The sequence below is a fragment of the Anabrus simplex genome, chromosome 7 (genome assembly GCF_040414725.1).
Source record: "Anabrus simplex isolate iqAnaSimp1 chromosome 7, ASM4041472v1, whole genome shotgun sequence".
NCBI classification, from domain to species: domain Eukaryota; kingdom Metazoa; phylum Arthropoda; class Insecta; order Orthoptera; family Tettigoniidae; genus Anabrus; species Anabrus simplex.
This window is the reverse complement of record NC_090271.1, coordinates 32,796,714-32,823,403: the sequence shown is the minus strand read 5'-3', so window position 1 is coordinate 32,823,403 and position 26,690 is coordinate 32,796,714. Positions and strand designations below refer to the sequence as shown.

The window sequence follows — 26,690 nt, the reverse complement described above, 5'->3', positions numbered from 1 at the left end:
ACCTGGAAAGGAACAACATACGAGAAGAAGAATTATTGGAAAGAAAGATTTTTAGGAAGAAAGTCTTACAAATGGAAGGATTCCAAGGGAGGAAGGAAAGGAAAACAGGCACAAAGTGGACTGAAGACAGGAAAAAGAAACACAGTGAAACAATGAAAGAATACTGGAAGAAAAGGAAAGAACAACTAAGGAGGAACAATTGAAGTTGTAACGTGGTCCTTAGAAGGCCGGAACGCAAGAAGAAGAAGAAGAAGAAGAATAGCAGAGGTGAAAGCACACTCTCTTGTATCAGTCCCATTCTAACTTCTAATTCTTTAGTCTCTATGTTGGTATGAATCTTACAGGTTGATTTGGCATCCAAATCAATTTATGTTGGACCATTTTTTTCTCCAGGGTGAAACAAATCCTATTTCTGGGAATACATTCATATACAAGGGCAAATCAGAAAGTAAGTTACACTTCCAAGTTATGGCCATTTATGAAACCACTTCCACATAGGCAACACGGCTATGACAACATACAATGGAAGTTCACTTTCCCACATAGTCCTCAAGGGACTGTAAACATTTCTCGGAATGCTCAACAAATTTTTCGATTCCGGATGCGTAAAAATGACCTCCAGCATTATGTAACCACCTGGAGACAGCTGCATTCACCTCCTCGTAATTTCGGAATCGTCGTCCACCAAGATCCTTTTACAGCACACCGAACACACTGTGCTAAGTCTGGACTGTATGGAGGATGTTGCCATACCTCCCACTTGAATCGCTGCAGCAGTTCGGACGTTTGGAGGGCTGTGTGAGGTGTTGCATTATCATGCAACAAAATCACACCGGCGCTCAATTTTCCCTGCCGCTTTTCTTTAACTGCCTTCCACAACTGGTTCACCATTTGACAATAGGAAGCCAAGTTGATTGCCGTGTCTTTTGGCATAGATTCCACATGCACCAAACCCTCCATATCAAAGAACACTGTCACACTGCTGAAGATTGGACCTTGGCCTTCTTTCACGGTGGTGATGTGGTGTGCTCGTATTCCATTGATGTTCTCTTTGTTTTGGTGTTAAGTGGTGGACCCACGTTTCATCCCCTGTGATGACTCACCGCAGAAATTTGTTGCAAAAATGCCAATGACAATTGGAAACGTTGTCCCTTGTGAACATCAGTGAGCAGACATGGGACCCATCTTTAACACAGTTTATGAAATTTGGAGAACAATGGAGAACACACTGGCATACAAAATGTTCAGCATGCTGGCAATTTCCTGCAGTGTTATGCACTCATTCTTTCTAATGATCCCATCCACACAGTCAATATTTGCAATGGTGCTGGATGTTGTAGGCCTATCTTCATGAAATTAGTCCGTGAGATCTGTGCATCCAGTGTCAAATAGCTTACACCATTTTACAATACCTGGACGAGAAACTGCACGCCAACGATATACGGCAGTGATTTCACAATGAATGTCCTTGCAATTGAGCCATTTAGCCCATAGAAATCTTAACATTGCACACACCTCTAATTTGGAGTGAACATCCAGTTGATGTGCCTATGATCCTAGCCTGCTCTGCACAAATGACACGACCAGATACCACACCAACCTTTCTATTGGACATGTTTGCAGTTATTTTACAAAAGAAAATATTTAAAAATCCTCCTTATCTATACAAATCAACTCATCAGTTAGATGAAGCAAAGTCTAAACATGTTTCACCCTAATCTCAAGGCCATCTTCACTAGCAGAACAGTAATTACATAATACACAAACAAATTAAAAATCGTAATGAAGTGAAGCGACAATGATCATGATTAGTGAATTTAAAAACATATTAAGGTATAAAGTCCTCTCGTCTAATAGATAGTCAATTAAAACTGCTGACTGTTAAAATGAAGACACTGTGCTGAGGAGTATAGTGAGACCGTCAATACTATGGGTTAAAACGTGTGTAACGTCTGTAATGAGAAAAAGGAAATATGAGTGGATGAAAAACAAGATAAAAAATAATGTACGATAAGAAAAGTCATATAACTTACTTGTAACAAAAGTTGTCGTCTCGAATGGAGATGACCTTGTCAGTCTCAAGTCACATTGCCTGTGTGTGGCTTACTGTGTACCTGTGTCGATGTGGTTGGGAGGGGGAATGGAGGGGGAGGGACGAGGAGGGAGGGATGACGTGAGTCACGGAAGGAGAGTGTTGATGGAAGGGCGGGTCTTGTTCTAGAATGTCGGTAGTGAAACTCGTTTTTACTACTGAATTGTTCACAGATGAGCGGGACAAAGGTTTCCAATAAAATATTTTTCTTTTCATTAATTTCATTCAAGTTGTATACGGGATTGTTATATTGGTCGATATCTATATAAATTTTCTCTAGTATATTAAGTAAGGGACCTTTCTGTTCATAATGCAGGATCTTTAAATCTTGATCAATTGTTGTTTATTTATGTTTTTTCTCTCTACAATGTTCGCTCATGGCTGAGTAGCGATTATACTTTAGGGCATTGAGGTGTTCGGAGTATCTTACATTGAAGCTGCGGCCTGTTTGCACAATATAGGTTGAAAGACATGATTGGCATTTTAATTTGTATATCCCAGAGTTTGAATATTTTTGGTGGCTGTTGACAGTATGAGAATTAAAAAACGTTTTCGCATTGGTGTGAACGGTCTTGAAAGCTACTTTTAACTTGTGTTTTTTAAAGATGTTTGAAATAGGATATATGTTATTATTAAAGGTAAATGTGGTGGCGGATGTCCCCATAAGGCCCGTCATTAACTTCAGAAGTAGTCCGACGTACAAAATACCCCAATATATTCACAATTTTCTTAAAACACATTATTTCTTTCAAGCTAACGCGTCAGTTAAAAATTCCCTGGAATTCTGCAATAGAATAAAAAATCTCACATTACCGAAACATTACACCCTTCACTCCCTTGACATAGTCAATATGTACGCGAATGTACCCATCAATAACACTATCGAAATAGTAAAAAACAATCTTTCCAAATTCAGTAAATTGACCGTAGGGGAGATAGAAGAGTTTGTTCAGATCCTCAAGTTTACATTAAATAATGGGTTCTTCACTTTTAACAACATCATATATCAACAGAAGGGTCTTCCTATGGGGTCACCGGCCTCGGGAATCCTCGCTGATATTTACGTAGATTTCCTTGAATGCCTCATATTATAGGTAAAATGAATGGGATCAAACATTGGACTTGGTATGCGGATGATACTTTTATTATCCTGGATTCTCACATTACTGATAACACCGTTCTTGAATTACTTAATAATCTGGATCTGCACATAAAGTTCACGGTAGAATCTGAGAACAACAATTCCCTTAATTATCTCGATTTAACTATTACCCGCAATCAGAACAAAACCCTTTCATTTAATATTTACAGGAAGCCCACTCACACAATAAACACAATCCACCAAACTTCTCTACACCCAGGGACACAGAAGAAGGCAGCTTACAATAGTATGATTTTCAGAGCTCTCAATGTTCCGTTATCCCATAAGAATTTTAGAAAGGAAATCAACACCATTTATGCAATAGGCGAAGGTAATGGTTTCAGTAAAGCTTTCGTGAACAAAATTCTCAATAAATTTTAAAGTAAACCCAAGACCACCTTAGAAAAAAGAATCTTCCCCTAAAGAGAAGTTCACCACATTTACCTTTAATAATAATAACATATATCCTATTTCAAACATCTTTAAAAAACACAAGTTAAAAGTAGCTTTCAAGACCGTTCACACCAATGCGAAAACGTTTTTTAATTCTCATACTGTCAACAGCCACCAAAAATATTCAAACTCTGGGATATACAAATTAAAATGCCAATCATGTCTTTCAACCTATATTGGGCAAACAGGCCGCAGCTTCTATGGAAGATACTCCGAACACCTCAATGCCCTAAAGTATAATCGCTACTCAGCCATGAGCGAACATTGTAGAGAGAAAAATCATAAATAAACAACAATTGATCAAGATTTAAAGATCCTGCATTATGAACAGAAAGGTCCCTTACTTAATATACTAGAGAATATTTATATAGATATCGACCAATATAACAATCCCGTATACAACTTGAATGAAATTAATGAAAAGAAAAATATTTTATTGGAAACCTTTGTCCCGCTCATCTGTGAAAAATTCAGTAGTAAAAACGAGTTTCACTACCGACATTCTAGAACAAGACCCGCCCTTCCATCAACACTCTCCTTCCGTGACTCACATCGTCCCTCCCTCCTCGCCCCTCCCCCTCCATTCCCCCTCCCAACCACATCGACACAGGTACACAGTAAGCCACACACAGGCAATGTGACTTGAGACTGACAAGGTCATCTCCATTCGAGACGACAACTTTTGTTACAAGTAAGTTATATGACTTTTCTTATCGTACATTATTTTTTATCTTGTTTTTCATCCACTCGTATTTCCTTTTTCTCATTACAGAAGTTACACACGTTTTAACCCATAGTATTGACGGTCTCACTATACTCCTCAGCACAGTGTCTTCATTTTAACAGTCAGCAGTTTTAATTGACGATCTGTTAGACAAGAGGACTTTATACCTCGATATGTTTTTAAATTCACTAATCATGATCATTGTCGCTTCACTTCATTACGATTTTTAATTTGTTTGTGTATTATGTAATTACTGTTCTGCTAGTGAAGATGGCCTTGAGATTAGGCTGAAACATGTTTAGACTTTGCTTCATCTAACTGATGAGTTGATTTGTATAGATAAGGAGGATTTTTAAATATTTTCTTTTGTAAAGTGACAACCGTCAATACGGAATGAGATTTATAACTTGCAATGGTGTCTGCACTTTCCGTAATTTGCTCCACAATTTCCACGGTCACGACACACAGCATGCTATTACAGAATGGATGATTTCCCAAAACATGTATGGTAAAATAAATAATTTTAAGAATAAATAATAATAAAATAATAAGTAATAATAAATAAATAATTTTCAGAATTGTCAGGAAACCTAACAAGTGCAACAACGCAAATCAATCCTTTGGAAGAAATAGCTAACAAGACAGGTTTGAGAATCTCCATAGAAGAAACAAAATTTATTACCAACATTAAGAATGCTCCAAAATTTATGGCAACAGATATTGGTCTAGTAGAAAGAGTAATGAAATTCAAATATCTGGGAGAAATAGTTCAAGAAAATGGTTTAGACAAATCTGCAGTAGAAGAAAGGGTACACAAGATGGAAAGAACATATGGTATCACAAATAATTTTTATAACAAAAAGTGTCTATCTAAAAATCTTAAAATAAGGCACTACACTACAGTGGTGAAACCGGAATGCTTAAATGCAAGTGAATGCCTGGTACTAAACTATAGATTAGATAAACTTGAGGTACTAGAAAGGAGAATCATGAGAAAAATCTTAGGCCCTGTGAAAACAACAGAAGTATGGAAATATAATGATGAAATATACAGGAACATAGAAAACATAACAGAAACCATAAGAAAAAGGAGATTGCAATTTTTTGGACATATTTACAGAATGGATGATTCCAGATTAACAAAAAGGATTTTCAAGTACCTTTGGGACAAAAAGGCAACAACTAGCTGGATTCAAGAAGTAAGGAAAGATTTAGAAAGAAATAATATAAGAAGAAACTATGGACAGAGAAATTTTTAGAAAGAGGGTAGTAAGTATGGAAGGATTCCAAGGAAGATTGAACAAGAAGCCTGGTGCGAAGTGGTCCGAAGACAGAAGGAAACAGCATAGTGAAAGGATCAAAGAATATTGGAAGGAGCGGAAGAGAAAACAACACAGTATGAAGAACTGAATTGAAATTGGAACATGGTCCTTAGCGGGCCTCATCGGGAAGAAGAAGAAGAAGACGAAGAAGAAGACTTTTCTATCATTATAAGGTGTATTGACAAGGCGGACTCAAGTAAAACTATTTTAAATAATTCTGTAATAGATTCTGACAAGTCATTACAGGATCAGAAAACCATATTAACCTATTATGGTTAAGTTTATCAATACAGCATGCTCTCGCGGCAAGCTAATGTAACTTACTTTTTGATTCGCCCTTGTACTTTCTTAAAATCAATGAAGGCCTAGCTAAAATTTTTGTACTGGAAATACATAAACAAAGGAAAAATAAGAATAAAATAAGAAAGAGGTCACCAATACACTGTCAGACAGATGCGACTCACATATTGCCAGAACTCCTCTTCTTGAGAAGCTCCAAAGACAGCTTAGTTGCTCGAACTAACGCTTCCAGAGTGTTCTGACTGAACATGAGGAAGAGTTCCATGCAGTCGGAGTGCACTGTGGGGACATCAAACTGCGGAGGACCCTCTGGCATCTCAACATCTCTGAACACTGAAAAATACATTAACAGATTTAAACATTTTGTTATCTCTCCCACCACGGAGGAATAAAGGGAACTCTTTCTGAAATTATAGCACTCAAATGGATATAAACAACTGGTCAGGAAGAATGGGATGGGTAGGTAATAAACAAGGGAATATAATGAGTATTTCAATGGTGCACATACAACATCTTGTAACCCACAAAAATGCCAAATTGAGATCTGGGCGGGATGTTTTCTGTGTTTGTTACGTCTCCCTCCTACAAAATCTTGTAAGCTGCTGAAGACTAAAACATTCATTTTCTGGTATAACGTAAGCCAGATGCCAACTTGCATCTTAATACATGCAGTGCAATTCCTTGTATCCCAATGAGTCTGGGTTACAAGTTATCGTCGATCAACATTTGCCGCGCTTAGGCAAGAAGATCTCAACAAAACCTCATAACCATTATTGTCGCGAATAGTGATTATCTGGTTTACTAAGTGGAGTGTTCATTTTTAATGTGTTCCTGAGCATTCTGTGTAATTATTATTTTGACAGAGATGTGAAAGGGGTAAGGTGAGGACATATGTCATCTTAGTTTTACTAGCATGTAAAACTAAGAGAAATGAACAACTTCTATCATCCATCCTTCCATGCAGTGAGTTCATTATGTATTGAAATAGAAGTGCGTGCTCAGAACACTGTGAGATTATTTGAACGCATGATTATGAGGTTTGTCTGTTAGCTCTAATGTTACAGTATCATAAGTTATTTCTTGCGCTTATTCAATATGAGCGTGGCTTTTAATTCAGGCATATTTAATTTTCTACTTCTAGGTGCCGATTGACACTGTAATCTGAGTATGGATTCAGATGAATGGTCTGGTGACTGTACAGTTAGTGACGAAGAAATTGAACAGCTATATCAAAAGTTTTGTGAACAAAATCTATATTTTCGAAATAAATGCTGGAAATTATACAAGGTTCTATTCGATCAGCCACTAGACGCTGGGAAGAAATTTTCGTCAAAACCGTTTGTGGAAGATGGAGAATTGAATAAAAGTAGAGTATTATCTCCTGAACAGCTATCAACCCCAGATGAGAAATGTGCGCTTACTGGGAATGATTCTTTAATAAATGTTACTGCTGAAACTTCAGATGGAAATGGGTTTTTCAGGTAGTGATAATGAGAATAACGAAATTATGCCATGGGCTTTGGGCAAGAGGGAGAAGAATAAAAAAACTATGGATGCACAGTCAACCCTATGTTGGGTTTATTCGCTCCTTGGGGATGTAACAATGCTGTCCAAAATATGAACAGGTCTGAGATGCAACTAGGGGCATGGTGTCAATCTGAATACTATTGGAAATCAAGTAAAAAAGGTGACATGATTTCTGATGAAACTAGGGGACTTATTTTTCGTAAATTCTGGTCGGATATGACATGGGAACAGTGAAAGGTTTACATTGTGAGTAATGTGCGGCGTATTGAACCAAAATAAAGATAAACAGGGAATATCTCCAGAAGAAATAATACCCTTTTGTATTGCTTAATTGTTGATAATGAGCTTATTCTGGTGTGCAAAACAATGTTCCTTGCCACTCTTGGGCTGTGTGAATTTACAGTCCTCGACTATGGTGAGAAAGGGTCAGCATAGTATGTGTGATTCAACAGAGACTCAGAACCAGCCAAGGAAAATGTCTTTGCCCAAGAGAGGAGACAGAAACCACATATTAAGTGATGTTTTTGATTCTTTTTCTAAATTACCATCGCATTATGCCAGAAAAGGAAGTTCTACATTATATTTGGAACAAAATATCGTCTCACTTAGCTAGCTCTACATTATGCACTACATTGAATGTGGGACGTCTGGGAATAAGCCTGTCAGCAGAAGAAAGTTGTAGCAATGTTTAATGAAAAGAAACTCTCACTTCACAAACTTGGGCAAATATAATGAGTGTGTGAAGTATGAAGTTGGAAATTTCAGTGAAAGTGACTGGAAGGAGCATATCATAACGAAGGACAGAACTCGGCAGGAGAAGGAATTTGACAAAGGAATGGCTAAAGACAACAAAGTGGTGGTCTTGACAATGGATTTTCAGGCAGTAAAAGTTGCACCCAGTCTTACAGCAAGTGCTACGTTTTACAAAACTAAACTCTGCGTCCACAACTTCACAGCACCATCATATCATGATTCTTGCTTCCACCTTCATTACATTCGTTATAGATTACTTTCAGACATACTGCGGTGAATCAAAAGAAATAACTTTCTATATGAAATGAAAATCCACATCCTGTTTCCAGTCATTCGACCGGGTCAGGAATGGAATGAATGAAGCCCCCATCTGCCGGGGAGGATAGGAAATGTGCTGGCTGCCGAAGCATGTCGCACTCCTCTGGGGCAATGATAAATGACAGAGATGAAATGAAATGTTAATGGAGAGTGTTGCTGGAATAAAATATGACAGGGAAAACTGAAGTACCCAGAGAAAAATCTGTCCTGCCTCCACTTTGTCCAGCACAAATCTCACATGGAGTGACCGGGATTTGAACCATGATATCCAGCGGTGAGAGGCCGGCGCGCTGCCACCTGAGCCTTGGAGACTCCAATAACTTTTTATATAATGGGAATTAATTGAGGGATATTCCACCATTCAACACAATGTATAAAACATGACATTTATTGAGCGAAAATCAGTTTCGATTCCCTTGGAATCATCATCAGTTCGCGGTAAGTAAATAAATCAAAGATCCTAATACAAATCAACATGGAAACTGCCTTAAATACATTTACAATGGTTGACATAAAACTGCCTTAAATACATTTATGTTTACAATAATTTCACGACTGAGAAAGCCTAAACACTTAACAGCTTGAATGATTTAACATTCGCAATCGATGAACTTAAATTAAGGTATCCTTCTAGGAACCTTATATTTTTTGATACAGGCCAAAGTCAGGCACTTATACAAGTGGAGGCACATGCTTCCCCTAGTGCACCGTCACTGGATTGTGCTACAGAGGAGGCTTGCAGTGGTGTCTTGGAAAGGGTGCAGCATTCCAACTGATGAGCCCGCTGCTGCACTAGGGCGAAATGCTGGTAATTTCACAATTGGAAAAGCCTACAGACTTAAGAGCTTGAATGTTTTAACATTTAAATGGTTGGCATAAAATTGTAAAAGCACTTAAGGCAGTTTTCATGTTCATTGTTATTAGGATCCTTTGATTTATTTACTTATTGTGAAGTGATGGTGATTCCAGGGGAATCGAAACCGGTTTTCGCTCAATAAATGTCATGTTTTATACATTGTGTTGAATGGTGGAACATCCCTCAGTTAATTTCTATTATATAAGTTATACGTCAACGTGGAAATGAAAATCATAACTTGTGTTAACTTTCTATAGCGATGGATGTACTTACCAAAATCGCAAAGTAATATTGGCAAATGTAATTTTGGATTTTTCAATCAGAACTTCAATGACTGTGGTCCAAAAATTCTTAGAGAAAGGACATTCACAGATGGAGTGTGATTCTGTGCATAGCTGCATTGAAAGGAAACTGAAAAATTGAGAGATACATCTCCCAAGTGATTACCTCTCGATAACAAAAGAAGCCAATAGAAAGCCCTTATGGAGCCAAGTGGATGGACTACTCAAGCTTCCAAGATTTCTCAGTGAAAGCTCACCAAAAGTATGAAAAATATACACTTTTATTGATAGTTGAAGATTCTCTTGTAAGTTCCAGAGGCATGATCTCTCAGGTATGGCTTCATAACATTTTCGCTGAGTGCAAATGCACTATTACCTACGAAAATGTACAGCAACTTCATTTGACGAACCGGAAGTTCTTCTGATAATGGGAGACATCTTTGCATAGAATTCACAGACTGATCCTGCAAGCAAATGGCTCAAGAAGTGCTCGCGAGCCACTCGGACACTTAATGTTATCCATGAGCGGTTCATGAGCCGCTCAGCTCACAAGATGCTCGCAAGTGTGTACGCACCTTTAGGTGTTTTGAATTATTCTTTACTAACAACATAATGCAAACTGTACTTCCTAATTCTTAAATAACATATCTAGCAACAAAGTGTAGTTTGCTTATTGTTTTAGTGTACATACGACATGCACATAAATTTTACGTATGTTAGTATTTTGCAACTACCGAGTAATGTTAGTACTCTAGGGTTAAGGTACAGCCCCGGCTTTTGCATGCTGTGAAAAGGGGAAACAACGGCAAACTATTTTCAGGGCTGCTCACAGTGGGGTTCAAACCACTATCTCCTGAATGCAAGCTCACAGCTGCACACCCCAAACCATACAGCCAACTTGCTTGGTCAAAATGCTTTGTGGGACCATCTTGACAGATATAAATGGGAAATGTATGATAAGAAAAAGTCAGAGAAGCACAGGAAAAGGGAAGAGAGAAATAATAATAATGTTATTTGCTTTACGTCCCACTAACTACTTTCACGGTTTTCGGAGACGCCGAGGTGCCGGAATTTTGTCCCGCAGGAGTTCTTTTACGTGCCAGTAAATCTACCGACACGAGGCTGACGTATTTGAGCACCTTCAAATACCACCGGACTGAGCCAGGATCGAACCTGCCAAGTTGGGGTCAGAAGGCCAGCGCCTCAACCGTCTGAGCCACTCAGCCCGGCAAGAGAGAAATAAATAAATATGGAGTCAATGATCTAGTTGTGAATCAACACATTCAAAAGGCTAATAATATGGTAAAAATGAACCAGCAGAAGCATTTGAACATTTCAGTAAATTTCTTACCTGAATCATCAGTGATGTTTGCCAGATTGGTAACTGATGGAGATGTAGCTGTCTTTTCTAAATCCATCCAATCACTGGGAGGTTTGGCAGAAGGAGCAAAGGTGAACTTTGCTAAAAATTTTGAAATCAGCTCCATTGCTGCCTTCTCAGCTGCTCGAGACTTGATCTCCAGATCAATAGCCGCAGATTTCGTGAACTTGATATTTGTATCCAGGAAGTCATTAGGTGTCATGGGTTCTTCTCGAGGCAGGTGGATGAGAAGGGTACATGAGATGGAGTTCAGAGCCTTTTCAATTCGAGCATCTTTCAAATCTGTCACCTGCAGGTATTAATGAAATGAATCGGATAAGTGGAACAATTATTTAGAGATTAACATCAGTTAATATTTCAGTGAGCTAGTACGTGCTAGCTGCTGTCTTGCCTCGCATAGCTTCTCTGCACTTTCCATTCCCCACTGTCCTCTGCCACATATAACAGAGGGCTAGTTTAGATTGCTGGCCGTAATTTGGAATATTTTAGTAACAAAATTTATTTCATTAATTAATGAATAAATAATAGATGTAACAAAACACTGCTTAATACACACAAATTAATACTGAATCAGATATCTTCACCATTACATTCAAACTGATCAAGAACAGATCTTATTCTAACACAGTCTGGCATTGGTTGCATGATAGAGAAAATTTAGTACAAAATGTGAAAAACCAAACACAAGAGAAAAATTGTACTGGAGGATGTCTTACGTAGAAGATCAACTGGCAAGACAAATTAAGGAGTAGAGTAGTATCAGAAAGAGTAGGCAAGAAAGGACAACAATACTGGAAACTATTCAAAAGAGAAAAAAAGACTTGGTTAGGCAACTGTTTATGAAGGAATGTTTATTAAAATAGGCATTGGAAGGAAGAGTTGCAGGGAGAAGGTTGAGGGGAAGAAGGAGGTATCAGATGATGGACAGTGTGAGAATTAATGGAAGATACTGTGAGACTTAAAGAATGGCTGAAGAGAGATCAGCTTGAAAAATGCATTCAAAAGCCTGCTGATAGACAGAGAACTGATGATGATGATGATATAGCTACTAGCTCCACAACTGCCCATAGGGGGAGGTGGGGCTGACAAATCAGACATTCAGGGGGATGATATACCTCCCAAAATCCCTGTGTATGCTCCTGATGGCGAGAATCAGCGATAATAAAGTGATACTTTTCTCTCGTTTGTCACCGAGTTATGCTGGAATAAACTTATATTGTCATGATTAGAAGAAGATGCCAAGGGTAATTATTCAGTTGAATGACAGGAATTTTGATTCAGATGCCTCATATAGTACATCGATGAATGCTCCACACATATTTGTTCATCAACCTTAAAGATAATTCCAATCACAGCATGTTATGTGAAATCTACAACAGGAGTGATTGCAGGTTAACTTCCACTGTTATCCAAGGGATAATTAGAGGACACTTCTGAGTAGGTGTCTAGATACTTAGATCAGGTGGTGTATAATCAGGGTGTCTTGAAAATAAAATTCATACAACAGTTGGGAGCTAAAGGAGTGATGTCATCCCATTTCCTAGGGTCTGCACATCCTTCACATGGGCCATTCCAATTCCTTAATCACAGCAAATGTTCAAGATATCTTACTCCTACCTCTGTACGAAGTGTTGACACATTGAGGTCTTGCTCACTTTCATACACTGTAGTAAATATGTCGTCACAATTTTCTTTGATTGCTGGTCAATTTACTTCACACTATCTTTCACACAATTCAGGTGTTATGGTAGACAATATATTATTTGACGATTCTCTGAAAATACATTTCTTTCTATATGTTCAGTCCTGCACTGGTGCAGGTTATTGTGGAGGCTGCCCATGAAAATTGCATGAATTTCTTAACAGTTTACCCACTTTCTATGAATAGTAGAAGTGGAATGATATGAATGTGAATGAAAATTTGTGTCTTGTCTGCATTTACAATGATGACACAGTGTAAAAACATTATATGTGTGAACCATATGGTGCAGGGTTTGTGTGTTATACCTTGCTTTCAACAATACCACAGTAATGTCCACGTCTGAATATCATTATCATTATAAATTAATGCTTAATTAGTTAAATAACCAGTAAAACTATTTTTCAATAATCGCGTATTCTTGGGAGAAAAAAGAACCCAGCACAGACGGGGTATGTTTACATTATCAACCTAGCACTGAAGGGGTTAAAGTCAAAGGAATCAACATAATAATAATAATAATAATAATAATAATAATAATGTTATTTGTTTTACGTCCCACTAACTACTTTTTAAGGTCTTCGGAGATGCCGAGGTGCCGGAATTTAGTCCCACAGGAGTTCTTTAACGTGCCAGTAAATCTACCGACACGGGGCTGTCGTATTTGAGCACCTTCAAATACCACCGGACTGAGCCAGGATCGAACCTGCCAAGCTGGGGTTAGAAGGCCAGCACCTTAACTGTCTCAGCCACTCAGCCCGACATTTGGAATCAACAATAACAGTATATTTAAAGAGAAATGGTGGAAGGATAGAATAATATGCAGGGCATTAGTACACTAAGCTACCCAGAGAGAACCTGAGAGAATCTGAGACAGGGAGTGGATGACGACGATTATACTGTATATTACACACATTCTTACCATTTATGTGTTGTAGTATAAACACCAAACAAAATAATGGTCACAAGTGGATGTCCCTCGAACAGTGAACAGTTCAAGTTATACAGCATAATGTATGTATGTAAAACAGTAACTGAACCTACCTCTTTTACAAACGCTTCTATTTTTGCAAGGTCACGTTGAACACTTTGGCTGAATTCTTCTATTTTCATAGATGACCAAGTGATGATAGACAGGGCTGGCTGGAAAGCTAACTGAAGCGTCAATAAAACAGATCGCAACAGAGGCACGAATATGTTGGGAATACTCATTCTGAAAACAATGTGTCAGAGAAAAATGTTATGGAAAATAACAGTAATTGAAACAAGAGGGATCAAATCAAATCAAATTAAAATTAAAATTCAAAATCAAATCAAAATACTTTGTTTGCAAATGATGTCTGTACCTCAGTGGCAAATGATACACAGAAATACATTATTCTCAACAAGTATATTTTAAGTTAAAAAGAAAAAAAAAAAGACATTTTTCCTAAAATACAGTATTATACAATTTACATTAATATTTTTCTATTAAACACACAGCTCATCCTTAATAAATTTATATTATTTACAAAATTCTACTCATAATATCTTCTGTACTTACACACATAATCAACTCATACAGTATGTGGAATTACTTCAAAAAATACTAAACAATATTGCTACTCAATTTAAATGTACATCACTTTTTTTAAAACCCATTTTGGTACCTAACATGCATAACGACCTGCTGTGTCTTAACCAGAGCCCCTTTTGCCATTGCTTTTCATAGTTCCTGAAGGGCCATCACAGCTATCGTAGCAGTCCCAGGGCCCTCAAAGTCCCCAATGTACTTCACCCCTACAGGCAGTCCCCTACTTCAGCTGTCCAGTCTCCGTAGACAAGGGGGTGGAATTAATTTATTCACAAAAATTCTTTATTACAATAACCTATACAGGTCGAATGCCCTCTAACATTTCTTTTCTCTGTTGCCGTTTATTCTTTTCTTGAATATCTGTACAGATTTTGTAAAAGGATCAAACACTTCCCCAGGTAAACTGTTCCACTCCTTCACGCCCTTCCCAATGAATGAAAATTTCCCCCAATCATTTCTGCTAAAATCCCGTCTAATTTTATACTTGTGATAAGCCCTGCTGATATAATTATTTTCCAACTGAAGCCTCTCACGGATTTCTTCCTATGCTTCCTCTCCTGTATATGCTCTATATAATCTTATAAGTCTAGTTTTCTCCCCTCTCTTACTTAAAGCTTCCCACCCAAGTCATTTCTGATACACTACTTTTTCTCCTGAAATTTCCTGTTACAAATCTTGCTGCTTTCCTCTGCACATCTTCTATTTCTTGTATTAGGTATTCCTGGTGAGGATCCCAAACACTGTTTGCATATTCCAATAATGGATGAACCATACTTAAGTAACTTTTCTCTTTTAATTCTTTGTTGCATCCTTTAAGTAGCCTTATGTAACAATCTGTATGCTTTCCCAACAATGTCATCAAGATGACCCTTCCAGTGCAAATTACTCTCAAATCTTACACCTGAGTATTTGCACTTGCCATCTTTTGAGACAATTATCTCATCCAAACTATATTTAAATTCAGTTTTTAAGCTCCTGTTTGCAAATGTTGTGACAATTAATTAGCCTCCATTAATCTTCATATTATTCTCTTTGACCCATTGTTGGATACTGTCAAATTCCCTCCATGTTATTTATTTCCCTATAAATAATTATATAATCTGCATACAATCTTATTTTTGATGCTATATTGTTCCCTAAATCATTTGCATATATTAAGAATAGTAATGGGCTTAATTTAGTGCTCTGTGGAATTCCCTTCTAAACTTTTTCTTCCTGTGATACATGATTTCCTACTTTGACTTTTTGAACCCTTGAATTTTGGAATGTTCTTATCCAACATATAACCCTTATGTTCAGTCCTATTCCCTCCAGTTTCTTTAATAATACTCCACGTTCCACTCTGTCAAATGCCTTGGAAAGGTCTATGGCTACACAATCCAACTGACCTCCCGAATCCAACTGATCTGATATGTCTTGCTGAAATCCCACCAGTTGTGCCTCACAAGAAAATTTCTTTCTAAATTCATACTGGCTCCTCATGAACCAATTTTTATCTTCACATACCCTTCTAATATATTTTGCTATTAAACTCTCCAGTATTTTACAAACTATACTGGTCAGGCTGACTGGTCTGTAGAGCTCAGGTATCCTTTTATCACCCTTTCCTTTATAAACTGGTATTATTATAGATTCCTTCTATTCCTTTGGTATTATACTATTATTTATGATATAGTCAAAGAGAAATTTTAAATAAGGCACTAGATACCACCTCATTGTCTTTAATACCTTCCCAGTAATTTGATCACTCCCTGCTGTTTTTCCTTGCTGAAGCAGATGGATTTCTCTGAAAATATCCCCATTTGTAAATGAGAAGCTTCTTGTTTCCTTATGTGTCTCTCCTTCTCTATCTTCTGTTTCGGTTTCCAACTCCTGACAATCTTCTACTGAATGTATGAATTCCCTACTAAATAGATTTGCTTTCTCATTATCTGTTAAAAACTGTTCATTCCCTTCTCCCAACATTGTGGGAATTTGGATTAGTTTTCCCTTTTGATTCCTAATATATGAATACAGCTTTTTCCATTTCTCTTTATGGTCATTACCCTCATGAAGTATGCCATTCATGTAATTCTCTTTTGCTTCCTTCTTCACTCTATTTAGTTCCCTTATTAGTAAGAACTGAATTATTTTCTGCATGATGAACCCCAAAGACAGGGATTCCTTGTACCCATAATATTGAATAATTTTTCAATAATTTTTTATGCATTTTAAATTAATGTTACCATTGATGCTTTCACGGCCCATACTTATAGACATGATATAAGCTCTTGGGCTTATGCCGTGTCAAGAATATAAGGTGAAATTCTTTACATTTTGCAGATAACTTTGCTCTGAGTCTTCAGAAGAAAATCTCGCCTATATCATGTCCATTTTAAATTAAGGTTTTGATCTTTGGAAAGTGTTTACAGTATTGTTAAGTTATTGTGAATAATATATTATAGGAATAATTAATGAAAATTTTGTATGGTATGGTGAATTTTGCAACATGGTGTGGCACAACAAATCAAACACTGCAAGAATAAACAAATGACAGCAGCATACTGCAGGTGACCCTAGCAATCCATGCTCTGGCCGCCAGTGATCAATCACAGTGCCACTTGGTACCTCAAGCAAATTTGTAATTTCCCCATACAACAAGGTACAAGGATTAAAAGGGAAGTCATTAACATCATGACAACAATATTTGAAAAGTATGGGATCTGGACCAGGACCAAGGTTACAACAAAAGACACAAACAGAGGGTGGATCAAGTTTTACAGTTGGAACGAAGAAGGACAGTGTTTCTCAAAATAACAAGAACACATACATAAGGTCTCAAATAAATAATTTTTTTTTTGCTAGGGGCTTTACGTCGCACCGGCACGGATAGGTCTTATGGTGACGACGGGATAGGAAAGGCCTAGGAGTTGGAAGGAAGCGGCCGTGGCCTTAATTAAGGTACAGCCCCAGCATTTGCCTGGTGTGAAAATGGGAAACCACGGAAAACCATCTTCAGGGCTGCCGATAGTGGGATTTGAACCCACTATCTCCCGGATGCAAGCTCACAGCCGCGCGCCTCTACGCGCACGGCCAACTCGCCCGGTAAAAAAATTAAAATCTAATAAAATAATCAGTGGGTCGAAATATGTTAGAAATTTAGAAAACTAGAGATAAAGAAAAATCTAGAAAATAAGAAAACCTTGTGTAAAAAGAAAACATTTAGAAATAAATAAACATGTTTGAAGCAAGTTAGACTATTACTAAAATAAACCACAAATGAGCTGAATATATTTACTCTCCTAAATAGATTGTGAATTCAATATCTTGGCCAGAGTTTTACTATGGTACTGCAGTCTGGTATTTTTCATAACTTAAAGGACATGTGGCATATTTAACAATAAAGTGAGTTAATACCATAATCAATTTTTAGAAGTTTATTCCCATTTATGAGTACCTATTACCTTTCTAAATATTAAGGTTTCCAATTAAACACTGAAGTGTATAAAAGGAAATCAGGAAAGTTATAATTACACCAAATAAGAAAACTATAAAATATGAAAATGTGAAAATAAGAAAATTCACCAAAATGTGAAAACAATGAAACTTTAAAAGTAAGGAAACTAATTTGAGCTAAACTATCAATCCATTAACAACATATTACACCAATAAAATTAAAATAAAAGATGTGATTGATATTTAATTGAATCCGAGAAACTCCCTATAAAATTACTAAATTAACATACGAGTGCATTACTAAGACCAACGTTTCACATCTAACACAGATAAAGTCACTTTAATACGCAATCCATCGAAAGGGAACAACATCGAACAATAGGATGCTCGCAATTAAACATGTCCATCGCACCAGAAGATTAACTAACAATAGACAATAAGGGATGGCATAATCTAATCTTATCGCAAACAAGCAATAGCAACAAAAATGACCACCAAACCAAGAACAAAGCTACATGTGTGGCAAGAACAAGAAAAGCAGAAAGAAAAATGCCCACCATGTATTTGAACTAGAAACTAGTACAGGGAGTATAATTTAAGACTTTCTGCTCACAGGCTGCAGGAATCCCCAAGCAAGTGCCATATGGATTGTGTCAAGCTTGGCATGATAAGAAGTGTTGACAACTAATGCAGCAGTTTGCTGGTAATTACCAGAATGTTAAGGTGTGTTATGAGGTCATTATCATGATGGTTAAGTGCTCTAGAGCACAGAGAATATTTCTGGTTAAGTGTTACTTGCACAAGAAGAAGAAATCAGTGAAAAGGTGCCTTTGAAAATTCCATAGACAGTTCCCTGATTCTACAGTACCATTGAAACATTATGTGTGACAACTCGTTCACAAGTGGTGTAGTACTGGTTCTGTAACTAATAAGAAAAACTCAGCAAAGGAGAACAGTTATCACACCGGAAAGGTTAGAAGATATACAGTCAAGACTGCAAGTCAGTCCACATCAGTTGTTTTGGAGAGCAGCTCGGGCAATTGGTAATTCACAGTCATCAGCAAGTAATGCGACAAAATTATTACATTTACGATCTTACCGGTCTCATTCAGTGATGAGTTCAGTTTCATTAACTAGTTTGTTTGTTTATTTATTTATTTATTATTTATTTATTTATTTATTTAGCTTGTTTCAACCCATAAAGGATTACATAAAACAAATTATGATTTGTTATTATTTTTCTTGTTCTTCCAGAATTCTTTCATCGTGTTGCTATGTTTAGCTTGGCATTCGTCAGTCCATTTTCTTCTACAGTAGATCTGCTGGGCAACTTTCCAAGTGTAGATCTTAGGTCTGAAAGTTTTGCAGTCTTCGATATCTGTAGGTGTGATGTTGGCGTTATTGAGATCAGCTTGAACTTGTTTGATCCAAACCGTTGTCATCTTTAATGTTCGCGAGTACATCAATATTTTCTTTGTTAGTCGGTTCTCATCTAGCCTCATAATGTGTCCATAAAATTTCAATCGTCGTTTACAGAAATCTGTTTCAATGTTTGAGTGTTTTTCTGTGATCTTGTGTGATTGCAGACGAATCTTGGGCTAAGGATTTTTCAGATGATTTTCCTATCATCTTTCTTGATATTTTTGAGGTCCCCTATATAATTGAGGTATAAGGTCTCACTGGCATAGAGTGTTTCAGGTTTGACGACCATTGTGTAATGTTGAATTTCTGGGTTAATGCTCATGCATTTTTTGTTGTTCTGTAGATGTTCATGGTTTTCCCTATGCTTTTCACATTTTGAGTTCACGTCTTTTCGTGCTATTCTTTCTGTACCTAAGGTTCAATGATTTCACCTGCATATTTGAAATTATTAACTTTGTTTATTGTGCTGTATTTTGTTACCAACGTTTGTGGTTCAATGTGTTTTGTAGTCATGAATGCAGTTTTTGTGAAGGAGATTTGTAAATCAACTTTCCCAGCACATTCTTTGAGGACTTCAATCTGCTGAATTGCCATCTCTGGAGAGGATAGCCAAATCATCAGCAAAGGCTAAGCAAGTAACGTTAATATTATTCTGTTTTCTTCCTAACATGACAGGTTTCCAGATGTTGTGATTTTTCAATTCTTTTTTCCCATTCTTTGAACAACAATGAAGAAAGTCCATCACCCTGCTGGACACTGGTTTTAATGGGAAAAGGTTGAGAGATCTCTCCAATTAATTTGACCTTGGAAATTGTGTCGGTTAGATAGATAGATAGATAGATAGATAGATAGATAATGCCTTTATTGGTGGCGAAGTTAGGGCTCAAGGCCCTCTCTTACACTTAACCACTAGATGAGTATACATATACATAACTTATAATTTCAAATACAAATAAAACAAATAATACTACTACTACTACTACTACTACTAATAATAATAATAATAATAATAATAATAATAATAATAATAATTGTACCGGGCGGTACACCTCCACGCCGCTAGTTTAAAAATGTGCGCCACTTGAAACTCCTCTGCTGGAGGAAGTCTGAACTTTATCTACGGTATTAATTTTCTACTTTATCAGAAGATGTCACTACCTGGAAATTTTGGAGTTTTTGAACTGTGTCATTTTCGACATATTTTTGTTTTGCTTGTAGTAAGAAGTGTGAACTTTCTCTTCTAGAGGACACTACTGAAAAACTACAATGGTGCACCCTAGTGCGACGTGAAAGAACTATTTTTTTGGAGAAATTTTTATTTCAAAAGTTTGTTTCTTGTTAAATTTCTTTCTGTTATTGTTTAAGTTGGCTGTATACCCCTCTCTTTCCCCTTGTTTTGTATTTAGCCAATCCCAAATTTCTTTTATTAATTTCTGACCAATCGGATGTATCTTCCCCCAACTTGAATATGTTGCTGTATCCTACCCAATAAAGAGTTTGTGGGAGGGTGTTCTCATTCCCCTAACGCCTCGAACTTTCCGCGAGAGTATATAAACTGCTGATTTTAGGGTCTCCGGGCCACTTCTGTTCCATCTTTTCGTGTGTAAAGTACATAGCAGGGGGCGGGAAGCGCCTCTTTCTTCGGCAGCAGTCAACAACCAGGTAATGGCCGATTAATTACTTCTTTTCTTGCTTGCTCAGCAGTTTAACTCTTGGGGCGGGTCCAAAGTTTTTCCATTATGTAACCTTCCTTAAATGTAAAGGAACTTGTATCTATTCTATCTTTTAAACTACATATTGGGATAGAGAGTGCTTAACCCTCTCGAGCTCCCACTCATATTGTTTTGAGGTGAACTCGTTTTCTCAACCTATTCTTCCTTAACATTATGTAAATTTGTCAATTTCTAAAGTCACCTCTTTAGTATGGGATTAGCCCTTGCATCAGTGGCCTAGAGCCAAATTAGGTTTTGAAACAAATACATTAGGAGTGCAAATCGCCTCCTCTCAAATTGTTGATTTAGAGATCATGTAATTAACCTTCTTGTCATTTAACAGACCTCAGTAGGTTGGGTATTTTACCCCTGTGTATATGTCCTGAGAGGACAGCTTGAAAGTAGAATTAGGTGTGGCCTTTGACAGGCCTGAATTTTGAGAGCAAGTTGCTCTTTTCCCGAAAATTTTGTTTTCTGCGCGCCTCAAGGAGGCCTTACTGTGTATTTTGGAGCAAGTGCTCCTAGGTATGAATGGGGTTCTCCCCTCTCTGTTGACACTTGTGTTTGGGGTAAAACTGAGCTGATTGCTCAAGGATTGTGATCGCGGGGCTCGAAGCCCAAATCCTGTAAATACTGTAATTGTACTTTTGTTGCCTTGCTACTCTGTACCTGCCATATTTGTTATTTCTTGATTTTGAAAAGAAAATATAACCTTGTTAAATTTTAAATTCACTTTAATTTCGTAGCCTGAGACCTATTCACCACCTCGCACCTTCTTTCACCTCTAACTACCACGGAAAACTCCGTAACAATAATAATAATAATAATAATAATAATAATAATAATAATAATAATAATAATAATAATGAAAGAATCCTTAATTTTAAAATACACAAAATAACGTTCACTTAAATTATTTAACTGCAGTAATCCATTCATTCATCCCATTCATTCCTTCATTCACTCAACAATTATCCAGCAAGTCAGCGGGATCTACCCAGCAAATGCTCCCGGCAAGCCACTTTAAACTTGCGATGAGAAGGATTTTCTCTAATGTTCGCAGGTAGTGAATTCCATGACCTAGACACAGAGATTATGAAGGAGCGGTTGTACACAGCAGTACGGTTTATAGGTATGGCAAGAGAGGAACCAGATCTTGTATTGTGTTCATGATAGGACGAGAGGTAAGAAAAAGATGAAGACAGATAGTCGGGAGTATTAGTGGAAAGAACTTTGTGCAGAAGCGATAGCATGTCAAGTTCACGGCGCTGGTGCACTCGAAGCCACGACAGCTCCTTATAATAAGGTGATATATGAGCATCATATCGCAGATTAAAGATATATCTTATGCAGCTGTTCAGGCTCCGGTCCAGTTTCTTGTTACTGTCCCAGGTTATTCCAGTCAACACAGTATCACAGTAGTCAAATATAGGTAGTATAAGAGAGCGAATTATTTGTACTTTAAGTCGAACAGAGAATATATTAGCGAACCGTTTCAGGGGATATAAGCTTTTATGTACTTTATTGCATGTGCTTATCACCTGTTGAGTCCAGTTTAGAGTCTCAGTCATGATAATTCCTAAGTTGGTCACTGAAGTAGAGTAGGGTATGATTTTATTGTTTAAAATTATTGGGGGGATGTTCTGTTGCTTGAGGGAACAAAGGTTTTTACTGGTACCGATAATAATAACTTGAGTCTTATTTGGATTCATTAATAAACTGTTTTTATTTGCATAGTCACTAAGATTTTGAAGGTCAGAATTTATTTTAGTAATTGCAGTATCAATATCACTCGGTTTTGAATGATAGTAAATCTGTATATCATCCGCGTACACTTGCAATTTGCAGAATTTAAGAGCTTTTGATATATCATTAATTTGGATGATAAATAGCAGTGGTCCAAGAACCGACCCCTGAGGGATGCCGAGGGTCTTCCTTTGCCATCCTGAACTCAAATTTCCAACTGTTACACGTTGCTGGCGATTTTCAAGATAAGATAAAAAGAAACGAAGTGATACACTGTTAAAATTTAGCTCTCGAAGTTTCTGCAGTAGTAACTGAGGATTAACAGTGTCGAAGGCACTACCGAGATCTAATAATGTCAATACAATCACGTCCCGTTGGTCCATTGCACGTCTGATATCATCTGTCACTCGTAGTAAAGCTGTCGCAGTGCTATGTCCTTTCCTGAAGCCGGATTGAAAGGGATTCAAGAGGGAATGCTTGGTAAGGTATTCAGTAACTTGTGTATGAACTAGACGTTCAAGCACCTTGGATAAAGGTGGTAGAATGGATACTGGACGATAATCTGAAGGAGAATCCAACTTGGAGCTCTTCGGGATGGGTCTAATTAGTGCATCTTTCCAAACATCTGGGAAAACTCCGTTTGTCAGGCAGTAGTTAAATATATGAGTTAGTATTGGCAGAACAGCTCCTAGAGTTTGTTGGATGAGTCATCTATTCTTCGGATCGAGATTGTTTTCTTTGAGTATATTAAAAAGATTGTCGATCAATGATGGAGTCATAAGCCTGCTGGAAGTCAACAAATGTACAGATGGTTGGGAGGTTTCACGTGGCTCGATTTTAAGGTGGATTTCAGATTGAAGATTTGTTTGACGGTTGATCTGTTTGGTCTGAAGCCAGCTTGATATTCACCGATGAGGGGCTCGAGTTCTTGTGTACATTGTAAAAGACAGGTGGAGAGGATTTTATAAGTGATGGGTAAGGTGGAAATCTCTCTGTAGTTATTTACATTAAATTTATCTCCTTTTTTGTGCAGTTGGTGGATGAGTGCACATTTCCATTCGTCTGGTAGTTTTTCACTTTGCCAAATGTCTTGAATGATCTGTGTGATTTCCTGTAGTGACTGTGGTCCTAAATTTGTCAATAGTTCTGCAATAATTCTGTCCTCTCCTGATGTCTTTCCGTTTTTGAGTTTTTTGATGTGGTGATGGATTTCTTCTTGCATTGGTGGTTTGGCTTCATGTCTTATGTATTCTGGGCATGTGTAAGAATCACTTAGATGGTTCAGGGCAATTGAGGTCAGAAAAATAACATGCTAATTCTTCCCAGTTTTCTTGGTTAGTGAGTGCTAGACTTCCGTCTTGTTTCTTGAAGGACAAATTTTGCAGTACGTAACCTTTAATTCTGTCCGCAAAAGTTTTATAAAAAACTCGACTGTTGTGATTTCTGAACTCATCCTTGATTGATTTAAGTTGCTCAGTTATATAATTACGTTTAGTTGTCCTGATAGGTCTGGTTCCCTGTTTGCGGACGTCGAGAAAGTGTGTAGAGTTTCTGGAGATTTGTGGCTATTGTATTTTTGAAATGCCGATTCGGCGATCAATAATAACTTGATCACACTTGAAATCCCATCAGAGGTGTTTTTCTTCCTTTTTTAGTGGAATCAGTTCTTTGGCTTCTCTGATAATTTTGCTGGAGAAGTCCATCCAATTGTTCATTGGTTCTTCATCCTATTCTTTTGCAATTTTTGTTTCTTGAATTTTGGATGCATCAAATTTTGGGATGCAATGATTTTTTTAATGAATTCTCTTTGACAAAAATTTCATTTTGATTCTTGTAAGGCAATGATCCGAATCAATGTTTGCCCCTCGTTGGACTCGAACAGAATGGATGGTTCTGTAATGGTCATGGGAGATGGCAACATGATCAATCTGATTTTCACCAAAATGTTGAATGGGAGATCACCAAGTTTTCTGTTTGTGTGCAGGTTTCCTGAAATGGGTAGACATAACTTTGAGGTTAAGTTGATGACAAATGTCTACCAATCCTGTGTCATTGGTGTTCGTGTTTTGTGTGTGGAATTTTTGCTGATGATTTTTTGATAGATTTTTTCTTTGCCAAGTTGAGAATTGAAATCTCCCACCAGGATTTTCACCTCATCTTGATGAATGTTATTCATAATTTTTCTTGTTTTTCCAAAATTTTTCAACATTGTCAGGATTTTTCTTATTGTCGGTGTTAGTAGGTGCACGAGCATTGACAAATGTGTATTTCTTGTTGGCACACTGGATGCGCATGGTCATAATTTGATCATTAATGAGTGGACTTTTTTGACAGAGTTAATTATGGATTTGTGGACAAGAAAAGCCATTCTGAAGATTGGGGTACCTTTCACGACTCTCTGTAATATTTTGTTCTTGAAAATGTGGTAATTTCCATAGTCCACTGTTTTGTTGTCAGTCATCCTAGTTTCTTAGAGAGCAAGAATGAGAATTTTTTTGTCTGTCAATTTCTTGTGTGAGATTGTGTAATTTTCCTGTTTGAATTAGGGTATTGATGTTTAGAGTTCCAATGAATGTTTTCTGTTTGTATGGAAGGTGACCAGAGATGTCTGACACTCCCAGCTGTGCTTGCCTGGACTCCCCAGAATCCGAAAGTCCAGTTGCCGTCTGTCAACTGGTGGATTGTGTACCACCTGGAGTAGAGTTGTGTTTGCTTGTACTTGACTGGTTTGGCCTGGTGATTGCCAGGACCAGATAGAACCAGAGGTTGTTGAGGCCTTTGGAACATGGTATTTTCAGCTGAGCTCACTGAAACAGACACTGACCATTAGCCACTGGATACCAGTACAGATGCTAAGGGATTTAAGTTGCATCAGAGATAGTTCTTCCACCTTCTTCGCCGTTGTGAATTATTTTCCTCTTCCGCCATTGTAGCTGTTGACTATCTTTGCATTTCCCTTGAAACTGATCAGCTCTCCGACCTGGTTTCCCACTGGGATTGATTACTTAACCTTCCACTAGGTTGCTCGGCTTAACAGGGGCACCTCTTGTAGGTTACATGTTGGAGTTGAATATACGAAGAAAAATGCTCAATAAAACCTCTATTACAATGCAAATATTGGTCTTGATGAAGATCCACTACAATAAATTTGAAAGAATATTGACCAAATGAATGCAAATGAAAGCGTTATAATTATGTCCATGATAATGGCACAGAAAAGTATAAATTCCATGACCTATGCAACGCTGGTGAGTCCATGTAGAGTGCCTGTCTTCTTCATGGTTTCCATGGTAGCGATGGCAAATAAAGCAAGATGGCTGACATTTAGAACAAAGATAGTATACACATAAACCGAGTGTCTTGAGTTTCTCTCTAAGTTGTGTTATCTATGGACTGTCAGCAAAACAAGATGGCTGACACTCAGGGCACAAAAGACACAAAACATTTGTACCAAAAACCAACACTAAATGATCCCAGATCCATTAGATAACATCAACATATACTCAGCACATCCCACATCAGTGGCATATACTGAGGGCTACCAAGGCTATCAGTGAAGCCCAAACCTCAATTGAGAATGATGGAAGTCTAAAGCACGTTATACTGTAAGCATCTGACACATTGTTCCATTTACAAGACTTGAAAGCAGTGAAAAAAAAAAACGTCGCACGTATTTCTGAGAGCAAGGCATCGGAGACTGATATTGCAGCCCAGACTCTTGCTCCTCTCCCCTCGACTCATCCGTGCGGATGGAATAGGTGTGTTAGGCTTTGGTCCGTCAGATTGCCACTGTTAACTATCAACCATGCGTTACTCATCGTATATTCTTCCTCACCTCATACTTCTGACTTAATTATATAGATAACATAGCGCTGGTATTTCACTCCCATTTCCTTCTAAATTCTTGTAGGAAGACACTGCAGGGCTGCTGTTATAGAATCAATGTAGTTTTCTT

The 26,690-nt window shown here is 37.5% G+C and overlaps 1 protein-coding gene across 1 annotated transcript in view; it reads right to left on the bottom strand.

Moving 5' to 3' along the window:
* Positions 1 to 26,690, bottom strand: part of LOC136877673 (dynein axonemal heavy chain 8) — a 353,345-nt gene that overhangs the window by 218,111 nt on the left and 108,544 nt on the right. Inside the window, exons 13-15 of the mRNA XM_068228699.1 lie at positions 25,367 to 25,542; positions 11,119 to 11,437; positions 6,197 to 6,365 (exon numbers count right to left, since the gene is read on the bottom strand). Coding sequence (XP_068084800.1) covers positions 6,197 to 6,365; positions 11,119 to 11,437; positions 25,367 to 25,542 — 664 coding nt within the window. The remainder of the gene's footprint in view (positions 1 to 6,196; positions 6,366 to 11,118; positions 11,438 to 25,366; positions 25,543 to 26,690) is intronic.